This window comes from Somniosus microcephalus, unplaced genomic scaffold, assembly GCF_052327205.1.
Source record: "Somniosus microcephalus isolate GS21.2 unplaced genomic scaffold, FLI_Smic_1.0 unresolved_chr1, whole genome shotgun sequence".
NCBI classification, from domain to species: domain Eukaryota; kingdom Metazoa; phylum Chordata; class Chondrichthyes; order Squaliformes; family Somniosidae; genus Somniosus; species Somniosus microcephalus.
In genome coordinates this window covers 155,792,862-155,818,045 of record NW_028225179.1, presented here as the reverse complement: position 1 = coordinate 155,818,045, position 25,184 = coordinate 155,792,862, and the positions used below count along the sequence as shown (strand labels likewise).

The 25,184-nt window shown below is 47.8% G+C and overlaps 1 protein-coding gene and 1 pseudogene across 1 annotated transcript in view; one reads left to right on the top strand and one right to left on the bottom strand.

The window, feature by feature from the left end:
• LOC147096296 (zinc-binding protein A33-like) overlaps positions 1-2,406 on the bottom strand; it is a 38,856-nt gene extending 36,450 nt beyond the window's left edge. Inside the window, exons 1-3 of the mRNA XM_085973868.1 lie at positions 1,983-2,406; positions 1,797-1,892; positions 1,477-1,710 (exon numbers count right to left, since the gene is read on the bottom strand). Coding sequence (XP_085829994.1) covers positions 1,477-1,710; positions 1,797-1,892; positions 1,983-2,393 — 741 coding nt within the window. The 5' untranslated portion in view covers positions 2,394-2,406. The remainder of the gene's footprint in view (positions 1-1,476; positions 1,711-1,796; positions 1,893-1,982) is intronic.
• A 5,577-nt stretch (positions 2,407-7,983) lies between these two features.
• On the top strand, positions 7,984-14,941 carry LOC147096295 (zinc-binding protein A33-like; annotated as a pseudogene).
• Positions 14,942-25,184: the final 10,243 nt, after the last annotated feature.

Sequence of the window (25,184 nt, the reverse complement as noted above, 5' to 3'; positions counted from 1 at the left end):
CTGAAATAAATAAAACACAATCTGAGTTGACAGAGACTGAGCGTCTATATCGGGACAGCAGAAATTACACCCAGATTGTTACAAGCTGCTGATAATTCCCAATTCTCACTGCTGCCCACACACAGGTAGAAAGAGGATATTACAAAAAGGATATAGAAGCACAGGAGAACGTATAAAAGAGATTTACAAGAATGATACCAGAACTGCGAGGGTACAACTAACAGGAAAGAGTGAACAGGAAAGATTATTCTCTAGAAAAGGGAAGACTGAGAGGAGACCTGAGCGAGGTCTTTAACATTATGAAAGGATTCGATGGGGCAGATGTAGAGAAGATGTTTCCACTTGTGGGGAGTCTAAAGCGAGGGGTCATAAATATAAGAGAGTCAGTAATGAATCCAAAGGAGAATTGAGGAGAAATCTCTTTACTCAGAGAGTGTTTAGAATGTGGAACTCGCTACCACAAGTTGAGGAGAATAGCACCGATGTATTTAAAAGGGAGCGAGATCAGTACATGAGGGGGGCACGGTGGCATAGTGGTTAGCACTGTTGCCTCACAGCGCCAGGGACCCGGGTTCAAATCTGGCCTCGGGCGACTGTCTGTGTGGAGTTTGCACATTCTCCCTGTGTCTGCGTGGGTTTCCTCCGGGTGCTCCGGTTTCCTCCCACAGTCCAAAGATGTGCAGGTTAGGTTGATTTGGCTATGATAAATTGACCCTTAGTGTTAGGGGATTAAATACGTGGGGTTACGTGGATAGGGTGGGATATGTGTCGGTGCAGGCTCGATGGGCCGAAATGGCCTCTATCTGCACTGTAGATTCTGTGATTCTGTGATTCTGTGAAAGGAACAGAAGGATATATTGATAGGGTGAGATGAAGTAAGGTGGGAGGGGGCTCGTGTGGAGCATAAACACTGACATTGATCTGATGGGCCGAATGGCCGGTCTCTGTGCTGGAAAATTCTGTGTAATTCTATGAGCGGCAGATTTGAAAACAGGCCATCAGAAATTACACGAAAAATTATTAAATGCTTCTGATAGAAACAGGATATAGTTGAAAAATCTTATTAGAGTATCAGATACTAGAAATCAACATCAGTGTCACTCACAGACACAGTGCCTCTCACACCCACCCTACCAGACACACCCACACACTCACAACATGGGACTGGAACTGGATTGGAATGTGAGTTTCAGGAGAATATTAAACTTGGGCACCACAGAAATAATTACAGACTAAATATCAAGATCACGGCAACTCATTCCCGGGGAGGTTGCAGGTATTCCCGGGATCCTGTAGATATTGTGGGAGGTCGATTAGTTCGGTGACAATCGCAGCTCCGCCCGGGATAGACAAAACAATCGATCGGTTTAAATCAGTGACGAATTATTGGGAAAATGCTGCATTTATGTCAAAATTCTCGCCCGTCAACTTGTGACTGTGAACTTTCACTGAACTAAACTGAAATATAATCCTCACCTTCAGAAATGTCAGCTCGTCTTTTTGCTCCATCTGTTTCTGCAACTTTGAGAGTTTCTCCTGAATAGAATTTAAATTCTCTCGAATCTGTCGAAGATTTTCCTCCATTGTTTCTAGAATCTCCCCCTCTTGTTCCCTGAGATCTCTGATTAAACGCTGCTCTTTCTCACTGAGAATCTGGTGCATTTTAGTGAACTCGGATGTGATGCGGGTCTGCAGACTGCTCGACTGTTCCTACCAAATGAAATGGGAAAAATATTTTTTCTGCAATAAAAGCAAAAAAAACATCAAGTTTCGAAAATCAGCACAGGACGATTTACCCTAATTTCGGAAATCTTCTGTTTCTGCCGCCGCTCCGTGTCTAGAACCGCCGATTTCTTCTCTGTGAGAGAATCTAAGGAAGATTTCACCTGACCCTGGGATTGGGAGAGAAAATCACAGAATAAAAGTGTTAGACCATGAAAATGTGATAAAATAATCAGGTGATCAAACCTGCTCCCTTTTACCTTGTAGATTTCAACAGCTTCTTTAATGGGCATGAAGCGGTGCTCTCTGTGTTCCCGCGCATCTCTACAAATCACACAGATCAATTTCTTGTCAGTTTCACAAAACAGCTTCAGTTCTTCCTGATGTTCCTCACAGTGAAGTTTACTTTCCTTCTCTTTCGGATTCAGTTTTAATTTTCGAGCTTTCTCGGCCAGATTCACTAAGGCCCGATTTACTCTGCGGTTTATTTCCGGAAACTCCTCTCTACATTCCGGGCAGGAGTTTGTCTCCTTCTTTTCCCAACACTGTGTGATACAGGAGCGGCAGTAGTTGTGTCCACACTCCAGTGTTACCGGATCGGTGAAGAAATCCAGACAAATGGGACAATTTAAATCCTCAGTCATACTCTCGGCCTGCTGTCTGGAAGCCATGTTCACCCTCAGCACTTCCTGATTCAAACCGCTTTCAGTTTCGATGTTTTTCTGCTGCCGAACAGCCTCAGTTCAGCGAGTTCAGCCAATCAGAGCACGGAGGGGAATAATTGAACCCTGGCCGGGAGGGTGAAGGTTCCGGGAGTGTTGACAGTGGGGGGAGGGAGAGAGAGGGAGGGAGGAGGCGGAGATGGGCGGGGATCGAGATTCCAGGGCACTTTGCTCCAGACTGAACTCACTGCCGACTACAAACCCTCTGGTGACACACGGTGTGAGATAGAGATCCATAAACTGAATTGTGTTAATGATTGCAGCCGCTCACCCTAAAACACAAAGTGCCACAAATGTCAAGGTGTGACTTTAGATGACAGGTACAGAGAAGATCTTTCGAGGGATTGAAGCATTGAGGATCGATTTTATCTGCTAGAAAGAAAGACTTGCATTTATATAGCACCTTGGAAGGTAGCAAATGTAACCCCACTATTTAGGAAAGGAGGGAGAGAGAAAACGGGGAACTACAGACCAGTTATCCTGACATCAGTAGTAGGGAAAATGCTAGAATCTATTATTAAGGAGGTGGTAACAGGGCACTTAGAAAATAACAATAGGATTGGGCCGAGTCAACACAGATTAATGAAAGGGAAATCGTGTTTGACAAATCTGTTCGAGTTTTTTGAGTTATAACTAGCAGAATAGAAAAGGGGGAACCAGTGGATGTGGTGTATTTGGATTTTCAGAAGGCATTCGGTAAAGTGACACAGACGAAGTTATTAAACATGGGATTGGGGCTAATATAGTAGCATGGATTGAGGATTGGTTAACGGACACAAAGCAGAGAGTAGTAATAAACGGGTCATTTTTGGGTTGGCAAGCTGTAACTAGTGGGGTACCGCAAGGATCAGTGCTTGGGCCTCAGCTATTCACAATCTACATCAATGATTTAGATGAGGGGACCAAATGTAATATATCCAAGTTTGCTGATGATACGAAGCGAGGTGGGAATGTAAGTTGTGAGGAGGATGCAAGGAGGCTTCAAGGGGATATAGATAGTCTTAGTGAGTGGGAAAAAACATGGCAAATGGAATATAATATGGAGAAATGTGAAGTTATCCACTTTGGTAGGAAAAATAGAAAAGCAGAGTATTTTTTAAATGGTGAAAGATTGGGAAATGTTGGTGTTCAGAGGAGCTGGGTGTCCTTGTACACGAACCACTGAAAGTTAACATGCAGGTGCAGCAAGCAACTAGGAAAGCAAATGGCCTTTATTACAAGAGGATTTGAGTATAAGAGTAAAGACATCTTACTGCAATTATATAGGGCCTTGGTGAGACCACACCTGGAGTATTGCGTACAGTTTTGTTCTCCTTAACTAAGGGAGGATATACTTGTCATAGAGGGAATAAACGAAGGTTCACCAGACTGGTTCCTGGAATAGGGGGATTGTCCTATCAGGAGAGATTGAATAGACTAGGCCTATATTCTCTCGAGTTTAGAAGAATGAGAGGTGATCTCATTGAAACATACAAAATTCTTACAGGCTTGACAGGGTAGATGCAGGGAGGATGTTTCCCCTGGCTGGGGAGTCTAGAACCAGGGGTCACAGTCTCAGAATAAGGGGTCGGCCATTTAGGACTGAGATGAGGAGAAATTTCTTCACTCAGTGGGTGGTGAATCTTTGGAATTCTCTACCCCAGAGGACTGTGGAGGCTCAGTCATTGAGTATATTCAAGACAGAGATTGATAGATTTTTGAATATTAAGGGAATCCAGGGATATGGGGATAGTGCAGGAAACTGGAGATGAGATAGAAGATCAGCCATGATCTTATTGAATGGCAGAGCAGGCTCGAAGGGCCAAATGGCCGACTCCTGCTCCTATTTCTTATGTTCTTATGTGAAGATGCAGTGGATTTTCTGTCGAGGCCGGGTCCTCCCAGGCAACTCCATAATACAGCCTCTGTGCTCAATGGATCCTTCCCAGGGACACTGGGCCAGAAACAAACATCAACTGATGCTGGAAGGCCTTGGAGTGTCAACTTTCCCCCAATATTAGGAGGAATTTCTTTACATGGAGATTGGTGAGAATGTGGAACTCGCTGCCTCATTGGGTGGTTGAAGTTGAGAGCATTGATGCATTGAAAGTGAGGCTTGAAATCCAAGATGACTTTATACTGTACAGAATGTATTTGCAGCTTGTTTCGTTTATGTTTGAGTAAATGAAGTTTGTTTTCGGAAATAGAAAAGATTCTCGAGTTACTCAAACTGTGTGTCGGGTATTTTGGGTCTGTGGATTCACATCTCAGGCAGTGCTGCCCTCCCAGTCCCTGAGACGCTGTTTGATCGCAAGTCTGTCATTGTTACAAAGTGCATTACTGCCACCTGCTGGCAGCATATCGGTGCTGCAGGAAAGAATCCCCATTAAAAACGGCCCAAGAAGCGGTGACTGTCTCTGAAGGTTCACAGGCACGATGGGCCGAATGGCCTCCTTCTGTGCTGTATCATCCTCTGATTCTTATGTATTCTTACACTTGAATCTGATCAAATCCACCTTCTCAACATTGATTTCATTCAATCCCATTGTTTGTTTACACGTTCCAGGGCCCTCATTGGGAAAGATTAGCTAGAAAATGTCACATTAATATCCACAATCATGTGGGAAATATACACACATTGGGATTCGCCATTAATGTGTAAGGTTTGATATATGCTGCAGTATTTAGCGTGCTTTGAATTGCCCGACATAATCCAATATGATTGACACCAGGGCATTGTTGTGCCCACAGAGCGAGTTCAGTCGAGTAATGGTGGAGAACAAGCGATTGGAGAACTCGGGAACTGAACAGGATCGCTGTCAGTCTTGGCCTCAAGACTCTGTCTTGGGCAAGTCAACTCCAGTCTGCTGCACTCCTGGTGTGTCGGGTCCTCTGGCGAATATCGCGATGGCATTCACTCTGCGGGGCAAAATGTGTGTCGCTCAACTCTCTCTGCGGACCTGGTTAGACTGGACAGAGGCTCATAGGGTCACGGAGCTCTGTAAGATCGCTTGTGAGAGCCGGACTTTCCATCTCAAATGTGTCCTTATATATTTCTCACTCCCGTTTCCTGAGTTCACTGTTAACTCCCGCCTTTGTCTCTAAAATGACATCTACTCGTCTGTCTCTTCCAAACGGCCGCTTATGAGCAGCTCTGATAATGTAGTAACAACAGGAAATGCTGGAAACACTCAGCAGGCCAGGCAGCCTCCCTCGCTCGGGGTCAGAGAGGGGAAGGTTAGAGGGGAGAGTGAAAACACAGCAGGGGGTGAGATTGGAAGAAGGGATGGGGTCAGAGGAAAGTGAAGGGGAAGAAGATTCCGGAGGGCGCTGGTGTCCAAGAGTTGTTGAAGTTCGCGATCCTTGACATCTGAAAGGAAGAAAACAAGTTTTTTGTCGAAGCGCCGGATGAGGCGAAGGATGAACTGGAACTGTAGCCCAGGACAGCTATGAGATAGAGTGCGTCGGTGCTGCAGAAGGGAGAGGGCGAGAGTGTTGATGTGGCGACACATGGCGTTGAGCGTGGATCTCAGGATGTGGCGAGAGCAGTAGTTCGAGGAACGCTGAACATCTCGGAGATATCTGTAATCCTGGGGGGATCTGAAACACGAAGGGTGGAATTTCAGTCGGAATCCAAGTGGAATAAGTCGGAACCGGAGACAGTTGCTGAGGAAAGAGATGTGGCTGTGAAAACGAGTCTTGGCAGATACCTGATCAAACACGAGAATGGAAACCAAAAGCAATGAAGATGAACAAGGTTGAAGAGACAAACGGAAATCCCGTCGGAGAGAAGAGCAGAACTTCTTCAAGGTGGGCATTCCGAGGAGAGAAGTGGCAGTGAACCAAACACTAATACAATAGCAAAATACTGCGGATGCTGGAAATCTGAAATAACAACAGGAAATGCTGGAAACACTCAGCAGGTCAGGCAGCATCTGATAATGTAGCGTTAGTTCATCATGACAGGGATTAGGAATCTTGCCATTAGGCACTTTACAGCTTCCGGCCTCAACACTGAGTTCAAGAACTTCAGATCATAACCACCGTCACCATTCTGCTGGAACCATTCACATCTCCTCTGGACCCACCTTTGGTTATTCACAATATATGTAAATGATCTAGACAAGGGAACTAGATGTAATATCTCCAAGTTTGCAGACGACACAAAGCTGGGTGGGCGTGTGTGCTGTGAGGAGGATGCAGAGAAACTCCAGTATGATTTAGACAGGTTGGGTGATTGGGCAGATGCAGTATAATGAGGATAAATGTGAAGTTATCCACTTCGATGGCAAGAACAGGGAGACAGATTATTATCTGAACAACAATAGATTGGGAAAAGGGGAAGTGCAAGGAGACCTGGGTGTCCTTGTGCACCAGTCGCTGAAGGTCAGCATGCAGGTGCAGCAGGCGGTTAAGAAGGCAAATGGTATGATGGCCTTCATAACGAGAGGATTCGAGTACAGGAGCAAGGATGTCTTGCTGCAGTTGTACAGGGCCTTGGTGAGGCCACACCTTGAGTATTGTTTGCAGTTTTGGTCGCATTATCTGAGGAGGAATGTTGTTGCCATGGAGAGAGTGCAGCGAAGATTCACCAGACTGATACCTGGGATGGCAGGAATGACGTGTGAGGAGACATTGGGTCGATTAGGCTTATATTTGCTAGAGTTTAGAAGAATGAGAGGGGATCTCATTAAGCCTTATAAAATTCTAACAGGACTAGACAGACTAGATGCAGGAAGGATGTTCCCGATGGCGGGGGAGTCCATAACCAGGGGTCACAGTCTAAGGATAAGGGGTAAGCCATTTAGGACTGAGGTGCGGAGGAATTTCTTCACCCAGAGAGTGGTGAACCTGTGGAATTCTCTGCCACTCAGGGCAGTTGAGGCCAATTCATTAAATATATTCAAGAAGGAGTTGGATATATTTCTTGAGGCTAAAGGGATCAAAGGATATGGGGAGAAGGCAGGGACAGGGTACTGAATTTGGATGATCAGCCATGATCTCATTGAATGGCGGAGCAGGCTAGAAGGGCCGATTGGCCTACTCCTGCTCCTATCTTCTATGTTTCTATACTTGTCCCATTACCACCCTCGTTTGCTTTGCACCATCATCCCTTTTGATATTTATTCACTCCAGCCCCCCACCCTATCACAGACCCTCCCTTTTGTTATTTCCCAGCGCGCCCACCCCTCCCCCCTTCCCCTGGCTCTGTACTTGCTTACAGATTGTTAAATCTCCAACCCTTTCCAGTTCTGACCAAAGGTCACCGACCTGAAACGTTCTGTTTTTCCCTCCACTGATGCTGCCTGATCTGCTGGGTGTTTCCAGTATTTTCTGTTTTTATTAGGGATTAGGAATGTTAATGTGCGATATATAACGTTGTAACAGCGTAAGAGTAAATACGGTAACAGAGCAGGGAACTGACGAGGCCAATTTAGTGACAATTTAGTGTTAGTTCATGACAGGGAGTTGTGAATTGTCTTTTATTGTGTGACTATATAACTTTGTATCACTGTCAGAGTAAATACGGTAACACCGCAGGGAACCGAAGGAGGATTTGATGGGCGAACCGGGGCTGATCCACCCACAGAAATATCAGCCCAGCAGTTTGAATCAGGAAGCGCTGAAACTCATCCTGGCTTCCAGACACGAGGCGGAGAGTTTCATTGAGGATTGAAATTGTCCCGTTTGTCTTGATTTCTTCACCGATCCGGTTATACTGGAGTGCGGGCACAACTTGTGCCGCGCCTGTGTCACCCGGCCTCGGGAACACCAGGAGGCGACAAACTCCTGGCCGGAATGTAGAGGGGAATTTGCAGACAGAAACCTCCGGGTCAATCGGGCCTGAGCGAGTCTGGCCCAGAAAGCGCGAAAATTAAACCTGAATGGGAAAGAGAAGGAAAGTAAACTTCACTGTGAGGAACATCAGGAAGAACTGAAGCTGTTTTGTGAAACTGACCAGAAACTGATCTGTGTGACGTGCCTTGCGGGGAGGGACGGGCAGAGTGACGAGTCGCGCCGCTTCCTGCCCATCAATGAAGCTGTTGAGATCTACAGGGTAAAATGAACAAGAGATTCACTTGATCCACTCTTTCACTCGCCTGTTTTCACAAACACTTTTATTCTGTGATTTTTCTCTCCCAATCCCAGGATCAGCTGAAATCTTCCTTAGATTCTCTCACAGAGAAGAAATCGGCGGTTCTAGAACCGGAATTAAAACAGAAACAGCAGATTTCTGCAGTTAGGGTAAGGTCTCCCTGTGCTGATTTTTTGGGATCTCGGTTAGTTTTGTTCCCTTTTTCGCGGTACATTAATTATGTTTCACGTTTCATTTGGTAGGAACAGTCGAGCAGTCTGCAGACCCGCATCACATCCGAGTTCGCTAAAATGCACCAGATTCTCAGTGAGAAAGAGCAGAGTTTAATCAGAGATCTCAGGGAACAAGAGGGGAAGATTCTAGAAACAATGGAGGAAAACCTCCGAGAAATTCAAGAGAATGTAGATTCCATTGAGCAAGTATTCTTCGAGTTCCAGATACAAACGGATCAACAAGATATTTCTCAAGGTGAGGGGATTCTCTGATGTGATTTATTCATAAAGGCACAGCCATAAAATAAGAAATAAAAGTTTAAAGTGAGAGGGCCAACATTCCTCTAACACTTGTGAACACAACGGAGCGGGTTAGTTAGTTTCTGGACTTTCCTAGATTCACTGGGCGATTGTGCTGCTCTCAGTGATACACAACTAACCAATGGGAGGGCAGCAGAATCTCGGGCTCCTCCATTCTCGGAGTGTTGCCAGAGATTCCGCTTTTAGTTGCCGGTTATGTTGGCCCAGAACACAGTATTGGCCTTTACATCACAATGAAATCTGTGTAGTTATATTTACTGATGGACCTGTCGGATTCAGTGTTTTCTGACTGTGTGTGTGTCTATGTGATGGGGGCACATGTCTGGGTGCGCCGGCTGTGTGTACTTGTGTGTGATTATGTGTCCAGGTCCCGCAACGCCGCGATTTTAAAATTCTCATCTTCGTGTTCAAATCCCTCCATGGCCCCTCCCTATCTCTGCAACCTCCTCCAGCCCCACAGCCCTTGCTGATCTCGGCGCTGCTCCAATTCTGGCCTCTTGTGCAGCCCCGATCTCCTTCGCCCCACCATTGGCGGCCGTGCCTTCAGCTGTCTCGGCCCTGAGCTCTGGAATTCCCTCCCTAAACCTCTCCGCCTCTCTCTCTTTCTTTAAGACGCTGTTTATAAACCTACCTCTTTGAGCCAGCTTTTGGCCACCTGCCTAGTATCTCCTTCTGTCGCCCAGTGTCGCGCCTTGGAAGGATTTACTGTGTTAAAGGCGCTGTATCAATGGAAGCTGTTGCTCCATCTGCTGTGAGATTGCATTCCTGGAGTCGAGAACAAGTGGACGCTGCTGGTTTAGGGAAGTTGGGGATCAGTAATAATAGGGCTAGGGCACGCAGATATAATCCAGTCAACATTTTAAATTCATGCATTCTGCCCTTATTTTCTGGATGATAGTTTGATTTTTTTAATAGTCAGATAACTGAACTTGCAGCAATTTGGGGAGTAGAGTTGCTGGAGCACAGGAGAGTCTGGGCGCTGCAGACTTGAGCAACCTGGAGCTGACAATCTAGTTGCTATTGCGCCCCTGGTGGTGGGAGGTTGTAATAACAGACTTCCAGAGGCAGTTTCTATTATAAATGTGGATATTGGAAATTATAAGGGGAGAAATGTGAAGCAAAAGTCTGACAAAACCTGACTACATGATGCAAGCTCTTGGGGTGGAGCAAGTGGGCACAGATAAATATTGTTTGTGTGTGTGAGAGATTGTGTCCCTGTGTGTTTTAAACTGGGGATGAGCTTCCAAATGCAGACAAAATAGAATTTCCACACACATCTGATTCTATCTTTGTGGATTCAGAGTCTGCAATTATTGAGTGTTTGCCTCAGTGCCATTGTATTCTGCACTGCAGCCTCTTGCTCGCTGCAGTCTGGGCTTTACACTGGCCTCTGCCGCTTCAGATCTGTTTATGGTTTATTTCCCGGAATAAGCTGATCGGGAGAGGCGGCAGGACATATTCTGTACAACATCCCGGCACAACTGAGAACATTTATTCAGCAAAGCGCTCATTGTGACTTAATACAATCAAACATTTTATATTTATAGGATTAATGAAATTTGTAATGGAGTATCATTAGCAGGTGGCAATCTGTCTCTCGGGATATTCAAAGGACCTTTACAGTACATGGTGTGGAAAGAAATGATCGACAGTATCAGCCCAGGTAACAGCCCTTACACACCTGTAATCTCTCACTTGGACATTACAGACCCTGCATCTAAAATCTTACTTCACTGAACCACAGTTCATATAATGTGGATAAATGTGAGGTTATCCACTTTGGTGGCAAAAACAGGAAGGCAGATTATTATTCGAATGGCAATAGATTGGGAGAAGGGGAAGTGCAAAGAGACCTGGGTGTTCTTGTGCACCAGTCGCTGAAGGTAAGCATGCAGGTGCAGCAGGTGGTTAAGAAGGCAAATGGTATGTTGGCCTTCGTAGTGAGAGGGTTCGAGTACAGGAACAAGGATGTCTTGCTACAGTTGTACAGGGCCTTGGTGAGACCGCACCTTGAGTATTGTGTGCAGTTTTGGTCGCCTTACCTGAGGAAGGACGTTCTTGCCATGGAAGGAGTGCAGCGAAGATTCACCAGGCTGATACCTGGGATGGCAAGAATGACGTATGAGGAGAGATTGTGTCGATTGGGCTTATACTCACTGGAGTTTAGAAGATTGAGAGGGGATCTCATCGAAACTTATAAAATTCTGTCAGGCCTGGACAGACTAGATGCAGGAAGGATGTTTATGATGGCCGGGGAGTCCAGAACCAGGGGTCATAGTCTAAGGATAAGGGGTAAGCCATTTAGGACTGAAATGAGGAGGAATTTCTTCACCCAGAGAGTGGTGAACCTGTGGAATTCTCTGCCACAGAGGGCGGTGGAGGCCAGTTCATTAAGTATATTCAAAAAAGAGTTGGATATATTTCTTAAGGCTAAAGGGATCAAGGGATATGGGGAGAAGGCAGGGACAGGGTACTGAATTTGGATGATCAGCCATGATCTCATTGAATGGCGGAGCAGGCTCGAGGGGCCGAATGACCTACTCCTGCTCCTATCTTCTATGTTTCTATGTTTCATCCGGCGCTTCAACAAAAAACTTTTTTTCTTCCTTTCAGATGTCAAGGATCACAAGCTTCAACAACTCTTCGACACCAGCGCCCCTCCGGAACCTTCTTCCCCTGGTTGTTTAGTGGTTATGATACCAGACTAAGAACCCAGGGCTCACAAATTCTTTATCCCTTCATAGCAAATTGTAAAGTCGAGTTTAACAGACAAAAAGACCACGAACTCTATTAAGATATTCATACAAACCCAACTAGTTCACTGATATCCTTCAGGGAATGGAATCTGCTCTCTCTGGTTTGGCCAACATGGGACTCCAGCCCACAATATATGGTTTATTACATAAAATATACAGCACAGAAACAGGCCCTTCGGCCTAACCAGTCCATGCCAGCATCTATGCTGCACTCGAGCCAACGTCCAGCTTTCTACATCTAGCTCGATCAGCATAGCTCTTCAATTCCCTTCTCCCTCACGTGCTTATCTAGTTTCCCCTTAAATGTATCTATACTATTCGCCTCAACTAGTCCCTGTGGTAGCGAGTTCCACATTCTAACCACTCTCTGGGTAAAGACATTTCTTCTGAATTCCCTATTTTATTTCTTGGTGACTATCTTATATTAATGGCCTCTAGCTTTGCTCTTCCCCACATGTGGAAACTCACTCTCTCTGTCTAATCTATCAAAACCTTGCATAATTTTTTCAACCTCTATTGAGTCTCCCCCTCAGCCATCTCTTTACAAGAGAAAAGAGACCCAGTCTGTTCACCCTTTCCTGATACGTATAACATCGCAGTTCTGGTATCATCCTTGTGAATCATTTTGCACCCTCTACAGTGCCTCTATATCCTTCTTAAAAAAATATGGCGACCAGAACTGCGATGGAGCTACACATCGTTATGATGAGATGGATTACATTGTAATGTAGGTTTGTTTATCAAACATGTATCCCTGATTTTGACAATTGAAAAGAGCTTACTGAAGATCGGGTTCACTGTGTAACTCAGAGGAAACTTTGTTGTAAAGTTAAATCGCCATTCAAACCTTTATCCTCGAGGGAATACAAACCAAGTTTATGCAACCGGTCCCCATAATTCACCCTTTGTGCAGAGCGAGCTGAAACAGCAGTCACTAAATTGTACAGCAGGGAGGCACATTTTAAAAAGGAAAGTCACACATTGTTTTAATAAATTACAGCCCTAACACAAATCACTGGTGTTGCTCTTTTTAAACTTTCTCCCAGTTCCAGCCTGTCTGACTCTGGATCCGAAAGCAGCCCGTTCCCAGCTCACCCTGTCTAAGGACTAAACGAGTTGTGAGAAGTGGAAAGAGATGGAGGCGTCTCCCTCACTCTCCGGAAAGGTTCAATAACTGGCTCTGTGTCCTGGGATCTGAGGGATTCACATCAGGGAGGCACTACTGGGAGGTGCGGGTGGGAAGAAGATTGAGTGGGACGTGGGAGTGGCCCGAGAGTCCATTGACAGGAAAGGCTATGAGGTCGAGGCTCCAGAGTCTGGATACTGGCTGAGGAATGGACATTAATACAAGGCTCTCACTTCACCATCTACCCCCCTCGCCCCGAGTGTGAAGCCTCGGGAGATCGGGGTGTACCTGGACTATGAGGGCGGACAGGTGTCATTTTACGATGCGGACAACATGTCCCATCTCCACACTTTCACCCACATGTTCACTGAGAAAGTCCACCCTTACTTCAGTCCCTGTTTACATGAGGGTGGGAAAAACGCAGAGCCGATGAAAACCTGCCTGATTGGAGTTTATTAACTGCTTTCATTTCCTATGGCTGATTTCAGACTCTCTGTCCTGGTCCGGTGTAATAAACAGTTCCTGTTGTTAAACAGTTTGTAATCGGAGTGTAATTAACACTGCGCCAAGCAATTGAGCTCAACAGTTTCCAGCACTGTGTCGGTGTGTTTTGGAACAATTTATTCTAACCCACTGACTTACTCCTTGCGGGAGGAGTGAAAGGCTGCGATGTGATGCAGTGTCGCCTGTTTATGGGATACAGGGTGAGAGAGGTGGTCAGTGGCGGTGAAAAATCACCCAGTGATGTGGGACCAGGGGATCCTATAGTCAGACTGGAGGTGGGCACAAGTCGGAGTGACTGGTCATCGATAAAGTTGCAGAGACTAAAGGGGGTGAGATTCACCTTCGGCAGTTTAGCGAAGCGGGTGACAACCAATCAGCAGCCCGTTTTACAACCTCAGTGGGACAGAATATTGGGCGCAGTGTGAAATGGGCGGCTGATGCGCCTGTTTTGCGCTACCTGCCAAGACAAATTTCACCCTCTGTGTTGCTACAGGTCAGCAGGGGCACTAATGGTGTCACTGTCCTGAAGTTAAAAACATTTGATGCAACAATTGAAGTGACAGAGTGGGCACTTCATCATTTGAAGATGATCAGATGTACCATTCTCTTCAATCTGAGTGTTCGGACTGAGAATCGACATTGTGCACTGGGGCAGTCTGCAGGACTGGCTCTCTGGCCTGCCATAGAAACTGTCCGATTGAGGGCTTTAAGGAGAGTGCGGCTACTCCTCGCTGTCAGTATGTGTACAGGCCTGCGGGAAGGCGACAGGGTCAGGGCCTGATCACCGGCCGAGGGTTGAGCCTTTTTATCTGCGCTAAATTGTCCTCATCACTGGACAATGTCAAAGTGTCAATTTACTGATAGCCACTTGTCAATGAGAAAACCTGTCTATGTAAGTGATGGTCAATTATCAATAAATAAATCGGATGTAAATCCAGAAGACGCCTTGAATGTCAATCCCAGTGTCAGCTTGGTGTGGTCTGCAGCACTTTTGTATTCTGGGTCCAAGTGCTGTGGGTTCCAGCCCCACTCCCGGATTCCAGCCAATGGTCGAGGCTGACATTCTGGTCCCCGCTGATTCTCTACTTCCATTGGAACATTGCAGGTTGTCACAAACAAAGGACCATCACACTGAGCTCTCCCTGTCGCTATTCTGACACCAGTTTCCTTTCACTGAACGGCTGTAATTTTAACTTTGGACGATTGTGTAAAATGGGCAATATCCAATTCTCCGCCCATTGTGCGCCCGATTTTCGCTTCAATTGACTCCAATATTCGCTATCGCCCGTTTAATGCCCTCGCCCTAATTAAAATCGCACCAAATGAGCGTTTAATATTTTGAACCACTTTGAATGCGGGAAGAAGCGGCTCTTTTTGTCTTTTTCTTGCTGACAGGTTCTTCAGACCCGGGGGGAGAGAATCCTTCAGCTCTGGCCCGGCGAGCAGCGCACCTCCCGCACATTCAGGCGGCGGGATCCGTTTGGCCATCCCGCCAGACATGAGCAGCTTTTGTCTGATGTCAAGCGGCTTTCCCCGGCAGGGCAGGGCCGGGCGGAGGAGAGCGAGGCCGGGCGGCTGAGGCCGAAAGCGGCCGCTCGCTCGCTCGCTAGGGGGGAAAAGCTCCGGCCAGACTGCGAGGAGCGGGCGCGCGCTCCGCTCAAAGCCCCGCCCCCAAAGCGCGGGCCCGAGAGCGCGGGAAGAAGCGCGGCTCTGATTGGAGGATCAGCGAGCGGGGGCGGGGCAGGGGGCGGGGCTGTCCTCAGCACAGCAGCACGTGGTGAGAGGCCTTCAGTCTTTTTTTCATCACATTTTTAAAATAAACTATAAATTACATGAAAAAACTATTTTAAATAATAAATTAAATTTTTGAAAAAAGAATTTTATTTTCTAACGGGGCTAAAAATAAACTTACCTTTCTTTAAAGTATTTAAAAATTATAAACCTGTGGAAAAAATGTTTTAGTTTAAATAATTCACCACTTACCTTGTAAAAAGCAGGCCTTGCGACTGCTTTTTATCAGTGTAGCTCCTGGAGACTTACCCTCCCGGGAAAACCTGCAAGAAAAACGTAAGTTTGATGCGCACGCGCTGCCTCTCCTGCGCACGCGTTCCACCTCTTAACCCCTTATTTCAGGGGAACGGAAATGCCGGGTTCCCGCGCATGCACAAAACCAGCACTTCCATTGGGCTTACGGGTGAGTACCCCGTGCGTACTCAGCTGTGGAGACCCAAATTTCTGGGCCATTAATTGGCCCAGCAATTCGGGTCTCCACGGGTGAGTGCGCACGGGGTACTCACCCGTAGGCCGAATGGAAGTGCCGGTTTTCTGCATGCACTGCACATGCGCGGGAAACTGGCACTTCCAATCCTCTGAACGAAGGGGTTCAGAGGGCGAACGTGCGTGCAGGAGAGGCTGCGCGTGCGCATCAAACTTACGTTTTTTTAAATTCATTGATGGGATGTGGGCGTCGCTGGCTAGGCCTACATTTAGTGCCCATCCCTAATTGCCCTTGAGAAGATGGTGGTGAGCCGCCTTCTTGAACCGCTGCAGTCCGTATGGTGTAGGTACACCCACAATACTGTTAGGAAGGGAGTTCCAGGATTTTGGCCCAGCGACAGTGAAGGAACGGCGATAGAGGTCCAAGTCAGGATGGTGTGTGGCTTGGAGGGGAACTTGTAGGTGGTGATGTTCCCATGCGTCTGCTGCCCTTGTCCTTCTAAGTGGTAGAGGTCGCGGGTTTGGAAGGTGCTGTTGAAGGAGCTTTGGCGAGTTGCTGCAGTGCATCTTGCAGATGGTACACACTGCAGCCACAGTGTGCCGGTGGTGGAGGGAGTGAATGTTCAAAGTGGTGGATGGTGTGCTAATCAAGCGGGCTGCTTTATCCTGAATGGTGTCAAGCTTCTTGAGTGTTGTTGGAGCTGCACTCACCCAAGCAAGTGGAGAGTATTCCATCACACTCCTGACTTGTGCCTTGTAGATGGTGGAAAGGCTTTGGGGAGTCAGGAGGTGAGACACTCGCCGCAGAATTCCCAGCCTCTGGCCTGCTCTTGTAGCCACAGTATTTATATAAGAACATAAGAACATAAGAAATAGGAGCAGGAGTAGGCCAATTGGCCCCTCGAGCCTGCTCCGCCATTCAATAAGATCATGGCTGATCTGATCCTAACCGCCAATCCACTATGACAGGACTATCTCCTGAATCTAACAGCATTAGACACACGAAAACAGGAGCAGGATCAGGCTACACGGCCCCTGGGCCCGCTCCGCTACCCACAGGGCCATGACCTATCCGAACCTAGACTCATGTCCAAATTCCTGCCCGCTCCCCATAACCCTTAATTCCCTTTTCTACTAGGAAACTGTCTATTTCTGTTTTAAATTTATGTAATGATGTAGCTTCGACAGCTTTTTGGGGCAGCATATTCCATGGACCTACCACCCTCTGAGTGAAGTAGTTCCTCCTCATCTCAGTTTTGAAAGAGCAGCCCCTTATTCTAAGACTATGCCCCCTAGTTCTAGTTTCACCCATCATCTGGAACATCCTCCCTGCATCCACCCGATCCAACCCCTTCATAATCTTATATGTTTCAATAAGATCGCCTCTCATTCTTCTGAACTCCAATGAGTAGAGTCCCAATCTACTCAACCTCTCCTCGTATGTCCATCCCCTCATCCCCGGGATTAATCGAGTGAACCTTCTTTGTACTGACTCGAGAGCAAGTATGTCCTTTCTTAAGTATGGACACCAAAACTGTATGCAGTATTCCAGGTGCGGTCTCACCAATACCTTGTACAACTGAAGCAATACCTCCCTATTTTTATATTCTATCCCCCTAGCAATAAAAGCCAACATTCCATTGGCCTTCTTAATCACTTGCTGCACCTGCATACTAACCTTTTGAGTTTCGTGCACCAGGACCCCCAGATCCCTTTGTACTTCAGTACTTTCAAGTTTCTTGCCATTAAGATAATAACTTGCTCTACGATTTTTCCTGCCAAAGTGCATAACCTCACACTTTCCAGTATTGTATTCCATCTGCCAAATCTCTGCCCACTTACTTAGCCTGTCTATGTCCCCTTGCAGGTTTTTTATGTCCTCCTCACTCACTACTTTCCCTCCCATCTTAGTATCATCTGCAAACTTTGACGTGTTACACTCGGTCCCCTCCTCCAAATCGTTAATATAGATTGTAAAGAGTTGGGGACCCAGCACTGACCCCTGCGGAACACCACTGGTTACTGATTGCCAGTCTGAATATGAACCATTTATCCCAACTCTCTGCCTTCTGTTAGATAGCCAATCCTCTATCCATGCCAGAATATTACCCCCAATCCCGTGATTTTTTATCTTAAGCAATAATCTTTTGTGTGGCACCTTGTCAAATGCCTTTTGGAAGTCTAAATACACTACGTCCACTGGTTCACCTTTATCCACCCTATATGTTACTTCCTCAAAGAACTCCAGCAAATTTGTCAAACATGACTTCCCCTTCATAAAACCATGCTGACTTTGTCTTATTAAATTATGATTATCCAAATGTCCTGTTACTGTCTCCTTAATAATGGACTCCAAAATTTTACCTACCACAGATGTTAGGCTAACCGGTCTATAGTTTCCAGCCTTCTGTCTACTGCCCTTTTTAAATAAGGGTGTTACATTAGCAGTTTTCCAGTCTGCCGGGACCTTTGCTGAGTCCAGGGAGTTTTGGAAGATTATTACCAATGCATCCACAATCCCTACCGCCACTTCCCTCAAAACCCTGGGATGTAAGCCATCAGGTCCAGGTGATTTATCCGCCTTGAGTCCCATTATTTTACCAAGTACTACTTCCTTAGTGATTTTAATCGTATTTAGCTCCTCCCCCCCTATAGCCCCCTGCTTGTCAAGTGTTGGGATATTCTTGGTGTCCTCTACTGTAAAGACTGATGTAAAATATTCATTCAGTGTTTTTGCCATCTCCATATTTCCCACCATTAATTTCCCGGTCTCATCCTCTAAGGGACCAACATTTACTTTAGCCACCCTTTTTCTTTTTATATAACTATAAAAACTCTTACTATCTGTCTTTATATTTTTTGCTAGTTTACTTTCATAATCTATCTTCCCATTCTTAATCAATCTGGCCGGTCCAGCTCAGTTTCTGATCAATGGTAACCCCCAGGATGTTGATAGTGGGGGATTCAGCGATGGTAATGCCATTGAATGTCAAGGGGAGATGGTTAGAGTCTCGCTTGTTGGAGATGGTCATTGCCTGACACTTGTGTGGTGCGAATGTTACTTGCCACTTGTCAGCCCAAGTCTGAATGTTGTCCAGGTCTTGCTGCATATGGACACGGACTGCAGGTTTTCACGCGAGGTTAAGCCTGCAGGATTTAGAAATGTAAAAAGGAGGCATAAGGCCTGCTTTTTACAAGCTAAGTGGTCAATTAATTAAAATTAAAACATTTTTTCCAGAGGTTTATTATTTTTAAATACTTTAAAGCAAGGTAAGTTTATTTTTAGCCCCGTTAGATTAAAAAAATATTTTTTTCAAAAATTTAAATTATTGTTTAAAATAATTATTTAATGTAATTTATAGTTTATTTCAAAAGCGTGATTTAAAAAAAAAATTATTTGAAGGTTTACTGCTATTTTGGGGCCGTAGTATTTATAAGTTTTGACAGGTCTCCCTGTCAATCTTATGAATGGGCTTTTCCCTCCTCCGATTGGCTGCCCATGGCTCACGTGATCCCAGCGGAAGCATCGCACTAACTGCGCCCCTGGGACACGCAAGCACTGCGCGCTGGTCTCTGGGCCAGGTACCGGAGCGCAATTCCACGGGGCCCTACAGCTCAACTGCCGGCACGCAAGGTAAGTGCAGGTCAAGGGCTTACACCCACGGGAAGCCCCCGACCCAAATTCCTGGGCATAGAACCACAGAATCATACAGCACAGGAGGAGGTCACTCGGCCCTTCGTGCCTGTGCCGGCTCTTTGAAAGAGCGAAACAATTAATCCCACTCCACTGCCCTTTCCCCACAGCCCTTCTCTAGCCTCTCCACGTAACTGAAGTCCCGCATCCCTGGTACCAGTCCAGTAAACTGTATTTCCCAGAACTGGACACAATACTCCATGGAAGGAGTGCAGCGAAGATTTACCAGGCTGATAGCTGGGATGGCAGGAATGACGCATGAGGAGAGATTGTGTCGATTGGGCTTATACTCACTGGAGTTTAGAAGATTGAGAGGGGATCTCATCGAAACCTATAAAATTCTGTCAGGCCTGGACAGACTAGATGCAGGAAGGTTGTTCCCGATGGCCGGGGAGTCCAGAACCAGGGGTCATTGTCTAAGGATAAGGGGTAGGACATTTAGGACTGAAATGAGGAGGAATTTGTTCACCCAGAGAGTGGTGAACCTGTGGAATTCTCTGCCACAGAGGGCGGTGGAGGCCAGTTCATTAAATATATTCAAGAAAGAGTTGGATATATTTCTTAAGGCTAAAGGGATCAAGGGATATGGGGAGAAGGCAGGGACAGGGTACTGAATTTGGATGATCAGCCATGATCTCATTGAATGGTGGAGCAGGCTCGAAGGGCCGAATGGCCTACTCCTGCTCCTATCTTCTATGTTTCTATGAACCACTGATTTAGGAAGGTTCAGCATAACTTCCTTGCTATTGTAATCTATGACTCTGTTTATAAAGCTAAGGATACTGTATATTATTTAGCAGCCATATCACCTTTTCCCCGTACTACGCTCTCACAGCCGGCCCGCCCCCTACCATGCTCCCGCAGCCGGCCCGCCCCCAACTATGCTCCCGCAGCCGGCCCGCCCCCAACTATGCTCCCGCAGCCGGCCCGTCCCCAACTATGCTCCCGCAGCCGGCCCGCCCCCTGCTACTCTCCCGCAGCCGGCCCGCCCCCTGCTACTCTCCCGCAGCCAGCCCACCCCCTACTCTGCTCAAGCAGCCGGCCCGCACCCTACTACGCTACCGCAGCCGGCCCGCCCCCTACTACGCTCCCGCAGCCGGCCCGCCCCTACTATGCTACCGCAGCCGGCCCGCCCCCTACTATGCTCCCGCAGCCGGCCCGCCGCCTACTATGCTCCCGCAGCCGGCCCGCCCCGTACTTCGCTCCCGCAGCCGGCCCGCCCCCTTCTATGTTCCCGCAGCCGGCCCGCCCCATACTTCGCTCCCGCAGCCGGCCCGCCCCGCCCCCCCCTCCGCTCCCGCAGCCGGCCCGCCCCCTACTATGTTCCCGCAGCCGGCCCGCCCCCTGCTACTCTCCCGCAGCCAGCCCGCCCTCTGCTATGCTGCTGCAGCCGGCCCACCTCCTGCTACTCTCCCGCAGCCGGCCCGCCCCCTGCTACTCTCCAGCAGCCAGCCCGCCCCCTGCTACTCTCCCGCAGCCGGCCCGCCCCCTGCTATGCTGCCGCAGCCGGCCCGCCCCCTACTACGCTCCCGCAGCCGGCCCGCCCCCTACTATGCTCCCGCAGCCGGTCCGCCCCCTACTACGCTCCCGCAGCCGGCCCGCCCCCTACTATGCTCCCGCAGCCGGCCCGCCCCCTACTATGCTCCCGCAGCCGGCCCGCCCCCTACTATGCTCCCGCAGCCGGCCCGCCCCCTACTGTGATCCCGCAGCCGGCCCGCCCTCTACTGTGATCCCGCAGCCGGCCCGCCACCCACCCCCCCCCGCTCCCGCAGCCGGCCTGCCCAATACTATGATCCCGCAGCCGGTCAGCTCCCTACTATGGTCCCACAGCCGGTCAGCCCCCTACTATGTTCCCGCAGCCGGCCCGCCTCCCCCTCCGCTCCCGCAGCCGGCCCGCCTCCCCCTCCGCTCCCGCAGCCGGCCCGCCCCCTACTATGTTCCCGCAGCCGGCCCGCCCCCTACTATGCTCCCGCAGCCGGCCCGCCCCCTGCTATGCTCCCGCAGCCGGCCCGCCCCCTACTATGCTCCCGCAGCCGGCCCGCCCCCTACTACACTCCGGCAGCCGGCCCGCCCCCTACTATACTCCCGCAGCCGGCCCGCCCCCTACTATACTCCGGCAGCCGGCCCGCCCCCTACTATACTCCCGCAGCCGGCCCGCCCCCTACTATACTCCCGCAGCCGGCCCGCCCCCTACTATACTCCCGCAGCCGGCCCGCCCCCTGCTATGCTCCCGCAGCCGGCCCGCCCCCTGCTATACTCCCGCAGCCGGCCCGCCCCCTACTATGCTCCCGCAGCCGGCCCGCCCCCTACTATGCTCCCGCAGCCGGCCCGCCCCCTACTATGCTCCCGCAGCCGGCCCGCCCCCTACTACGCTCCCGCAGCCGGCCCGCCCCCTGCTATGCTCCCGCAGCCGGCCCGCCCCCTACAATACTCCGGCAGCCGGCCCGCCCCCTACTTTGATCCCGCAGCCGGCCCGCCCCCTGCTACTCCCAGCCAACTCCATAACACAGGCCTCTGTGCTCAATGGATCCTTCCCAGGGACACTGGCCCAAAAAAAAGCATCAACTGATGTTGGAAGGCCTTGGAGTGTCAACTTTCCCCCAATATTAGGAGGAATTTCTTTACATGGAGATTGGTGAGAATGTGGAACTCGCTGCCTCATTGGGTGGTTGAAGTTGAGAGCATTGATGCATTGAAAGTGAGGCTTGAAATCCAAGATGTCATTATACTGCACAGAATCTATTTGGAGCTTGTTTCTTATATGTTTGAGTAAATGACGTTTGTTTTCGGAAATAGAAAAGATTCTCGAGTTACTCAAACTGTGTGTCGGGTATTTTGGGTCTGTGGATTCACATCTCAGGCAGTGCTGCCCTCCCAGTCCCTGAGACGCTGTTTGATCGCAAGTCTGTCCTTGTTACAAAGTGCATTACTGCCACCTGCTGGCAGCATATCAGTACTGCAGGAAAGAATCCCCATTAAAAACGGCCCAAGAAGCGGTGACTGTCTCTGAAGGTTCACAGGCACGATGGGCCGAATAGCCTCCTTCTGTGCTGTATCATCCTCTGATTCTTATGTATTCTTACACTTGGATCTGATCAAATTCACCTTCTCAAAATTGATTTCATTCAAGCCCATTGTTTGATTATCCGTTCCAGGGCCCTCATTGGGAAAGATTAGCTAGAAAATGCCACATTAATATCCACAATCATGTGGGAAATATACACACATTAGGATTCGCCATTAATGTGTAGGGTTTGGGAGGAGGGGTAGCATTACTGGTTAAAGAAGGGATTAACACAATTGTAATGAAGGATATTAGCTCTGATGAGGTGGAATCTGTATGAGTAGAATTGAGAGATACTAAGGGGAAATAAACATTAGTGGGAGTGGTTTATAGACCTCCAAACAGTAAGGCGGAGGTTGGGGATGGCATTAAAAGGGAAATTAAAGAAGCGTGCAATAAGGGCACAGCAGTCATCATGGGTGACTTTAATCTACATATAGATTGGGCTAACCAAATTAGTAACAATACTGTGGAGGAGGAATTCCTGGAGTGCATACGGGATGGTTTCCTGGACCAATATGTCGAGGAACCAACCAGAGATCAGGCCATCTTAGACTGGGTATTATGTAACGAGAAAAGATTAATTAGCAATCTTGTTGTACGAGGCCCCTTGGGTCTGAGCGATCATAATATGATCGAATTCTTCATTAAGATGGAGAATGAAGTAGTTGACTCAGAAACTAGGGTCCTCAATTTAAATAAACTACGATGGTCTGAGGAGCGAGTGGGGTAGGATTGATTGGGGAATGGCACTCAAAGGGTTGACGGTGGATAGGCAATGGCAAACATTCAAAGACCGAATGGATGAACTACAGAAGTTGTTCATCCCAGTTTGGCATAAAAATAAAACAAAATAGGTGATTCAACCGTGGCTAACAAGGGAAATTAGGGATAGCATAATATTCCAAGGAGAGGACATACAAATTGGCCAGAAAAAGCAATAATCCTGAGGATTGGGAACAGTTTAGGATTCAACAAAGGAGGACAAAGGGATTAATTAAGAAAGGGAAAATAGAATATGAGAGTAAGCTTTCAGGGAACTTAAAAACTGACTGTAAAAGCTGTTATAGGTATGTAAAGAGGAAAAGATTGGTGAAGCGTAGGTCCCTTGCAGTCAGAATCAGGGGAATTTATAATGGGGAGCAAAGAAATGGCAGACCAACTAAATACATATTTTGGTTCTGTCTTCACAAAGGAGGACATAAATAACCTCCCAGAAATACCGCGGAACATAGGGTCTGATGAAAGGGTGGAACTGAAAGATATCAGTATTTGTAGGGAAATGGTGTTAGGAAAATTGATGGGAATGAAGGCCGATAAATCCCCAGGGCCTGATAACCTACATCCCAGGGTACTTAAGGAAGTGGCCCTAGAAATAGTAGATGCATTGCTGGTCATCTTCCAGAACTCAATGGACTCTGGAACAGTACCCATGGATTGGAGGGTAGCTAATGTTACCCCACTATTCAAAAAAGGTGGCAGAGAAAAAGCGGGGAATTATAGACCGGTAAGCCTGACATCGGTAGTGGGGAAAATACTAGAGTCCATTATAAAAGATGTAATAGCAGAGCACTTGGAAAGCAGTGACAGGATCGGACAAAGTCAACATGGATTTACAAAAGGTAAATCATGCTTGACTAATCTACTGGAATTTTTTGAGGATGTAACTGGTAAAATAGATAAGGGAGAACCAGTGGATGTGGTGTATTTGGACTTTCAGAAGGCTTTCGATAAGGTCCCGCATAAGAGATTAGCGTGTAAAGTTAAGGCACATGGGATTGGGGGCAAGGTATTGACTTGGATAGAGAACTGGTTGGCGGACAGAAAGCAAAGAGTTGGAATAAACGGGTCATTTTCCGAGTGGCAGGCAGTGACTAGTGGGGTACCGCAAGGATCGGTCCTAGGACCCCAGCTGTTCACAATATATATTAATGATCTGGACGAGGGAATTGGATGCAATATCTCCAAATTTGCAGACGACACAAAGCTGGGTGGGAGGGTATGCTTTGAGGAGGATGTCATGAAACTCCAGTACGATTTGGACAGGTTGGGTGATTGGGCAGAAACATGGCAAATGCACTATAATGTGGATAAATGTGAGGTTATCCACTTTGGTGGCAAAAACAGGAAGGCAGATTATTATTTGAATGGCAATAGATTGGGAGAAGGGGAAGTGCAAAGAGACCTGGGTGTTCTTGTGCACCAGTCGCTGAAGGTAAGCATGCAGGTGCAGCAGGCGGTTAAGAAGGCAAATGGTATGTTGGCCTTCGTAGCAAGAGGGTTCGAGTACAAGAACAAGGATGTCTTGCTGCAGTTGTACAGGGCCTCGGTGAGACCGCACCTTGAGTATTGTGTGCAGTTTTGGTCACCTTACCTGAGGAAGGACGTTCTTGCCATGGAGGGAGTGCAGCAAAGATTCACCAGGCTGATACCTGGGATGGCAGGAATGACGTACGAGGAGAGATTGTGTCAATTGGGCTTATACTCACTGGAGTTTAGAAGATTGAGAGGGGATCTCATCGAAACCTATAAAATTCTGTTAGGTCTGGACAGACTAGATGCAGAAAGGATGTTTCTGATGGCCGGGGAGTCCAGAACCAGGGGTCATAGTCCAAGGATAAGGGGTAAGCCATTTAGGACTGAAATGAGGAGGAATTTCTTCACCCAGAGAGTGGTGAACCTATGGAATTCTCTGCCACAGAGGGCGGTGGAGGCCAGTTCATTAAATATATTCAAGAAAGAGTTGGATATATTTCTTGAGGCTAAAGGG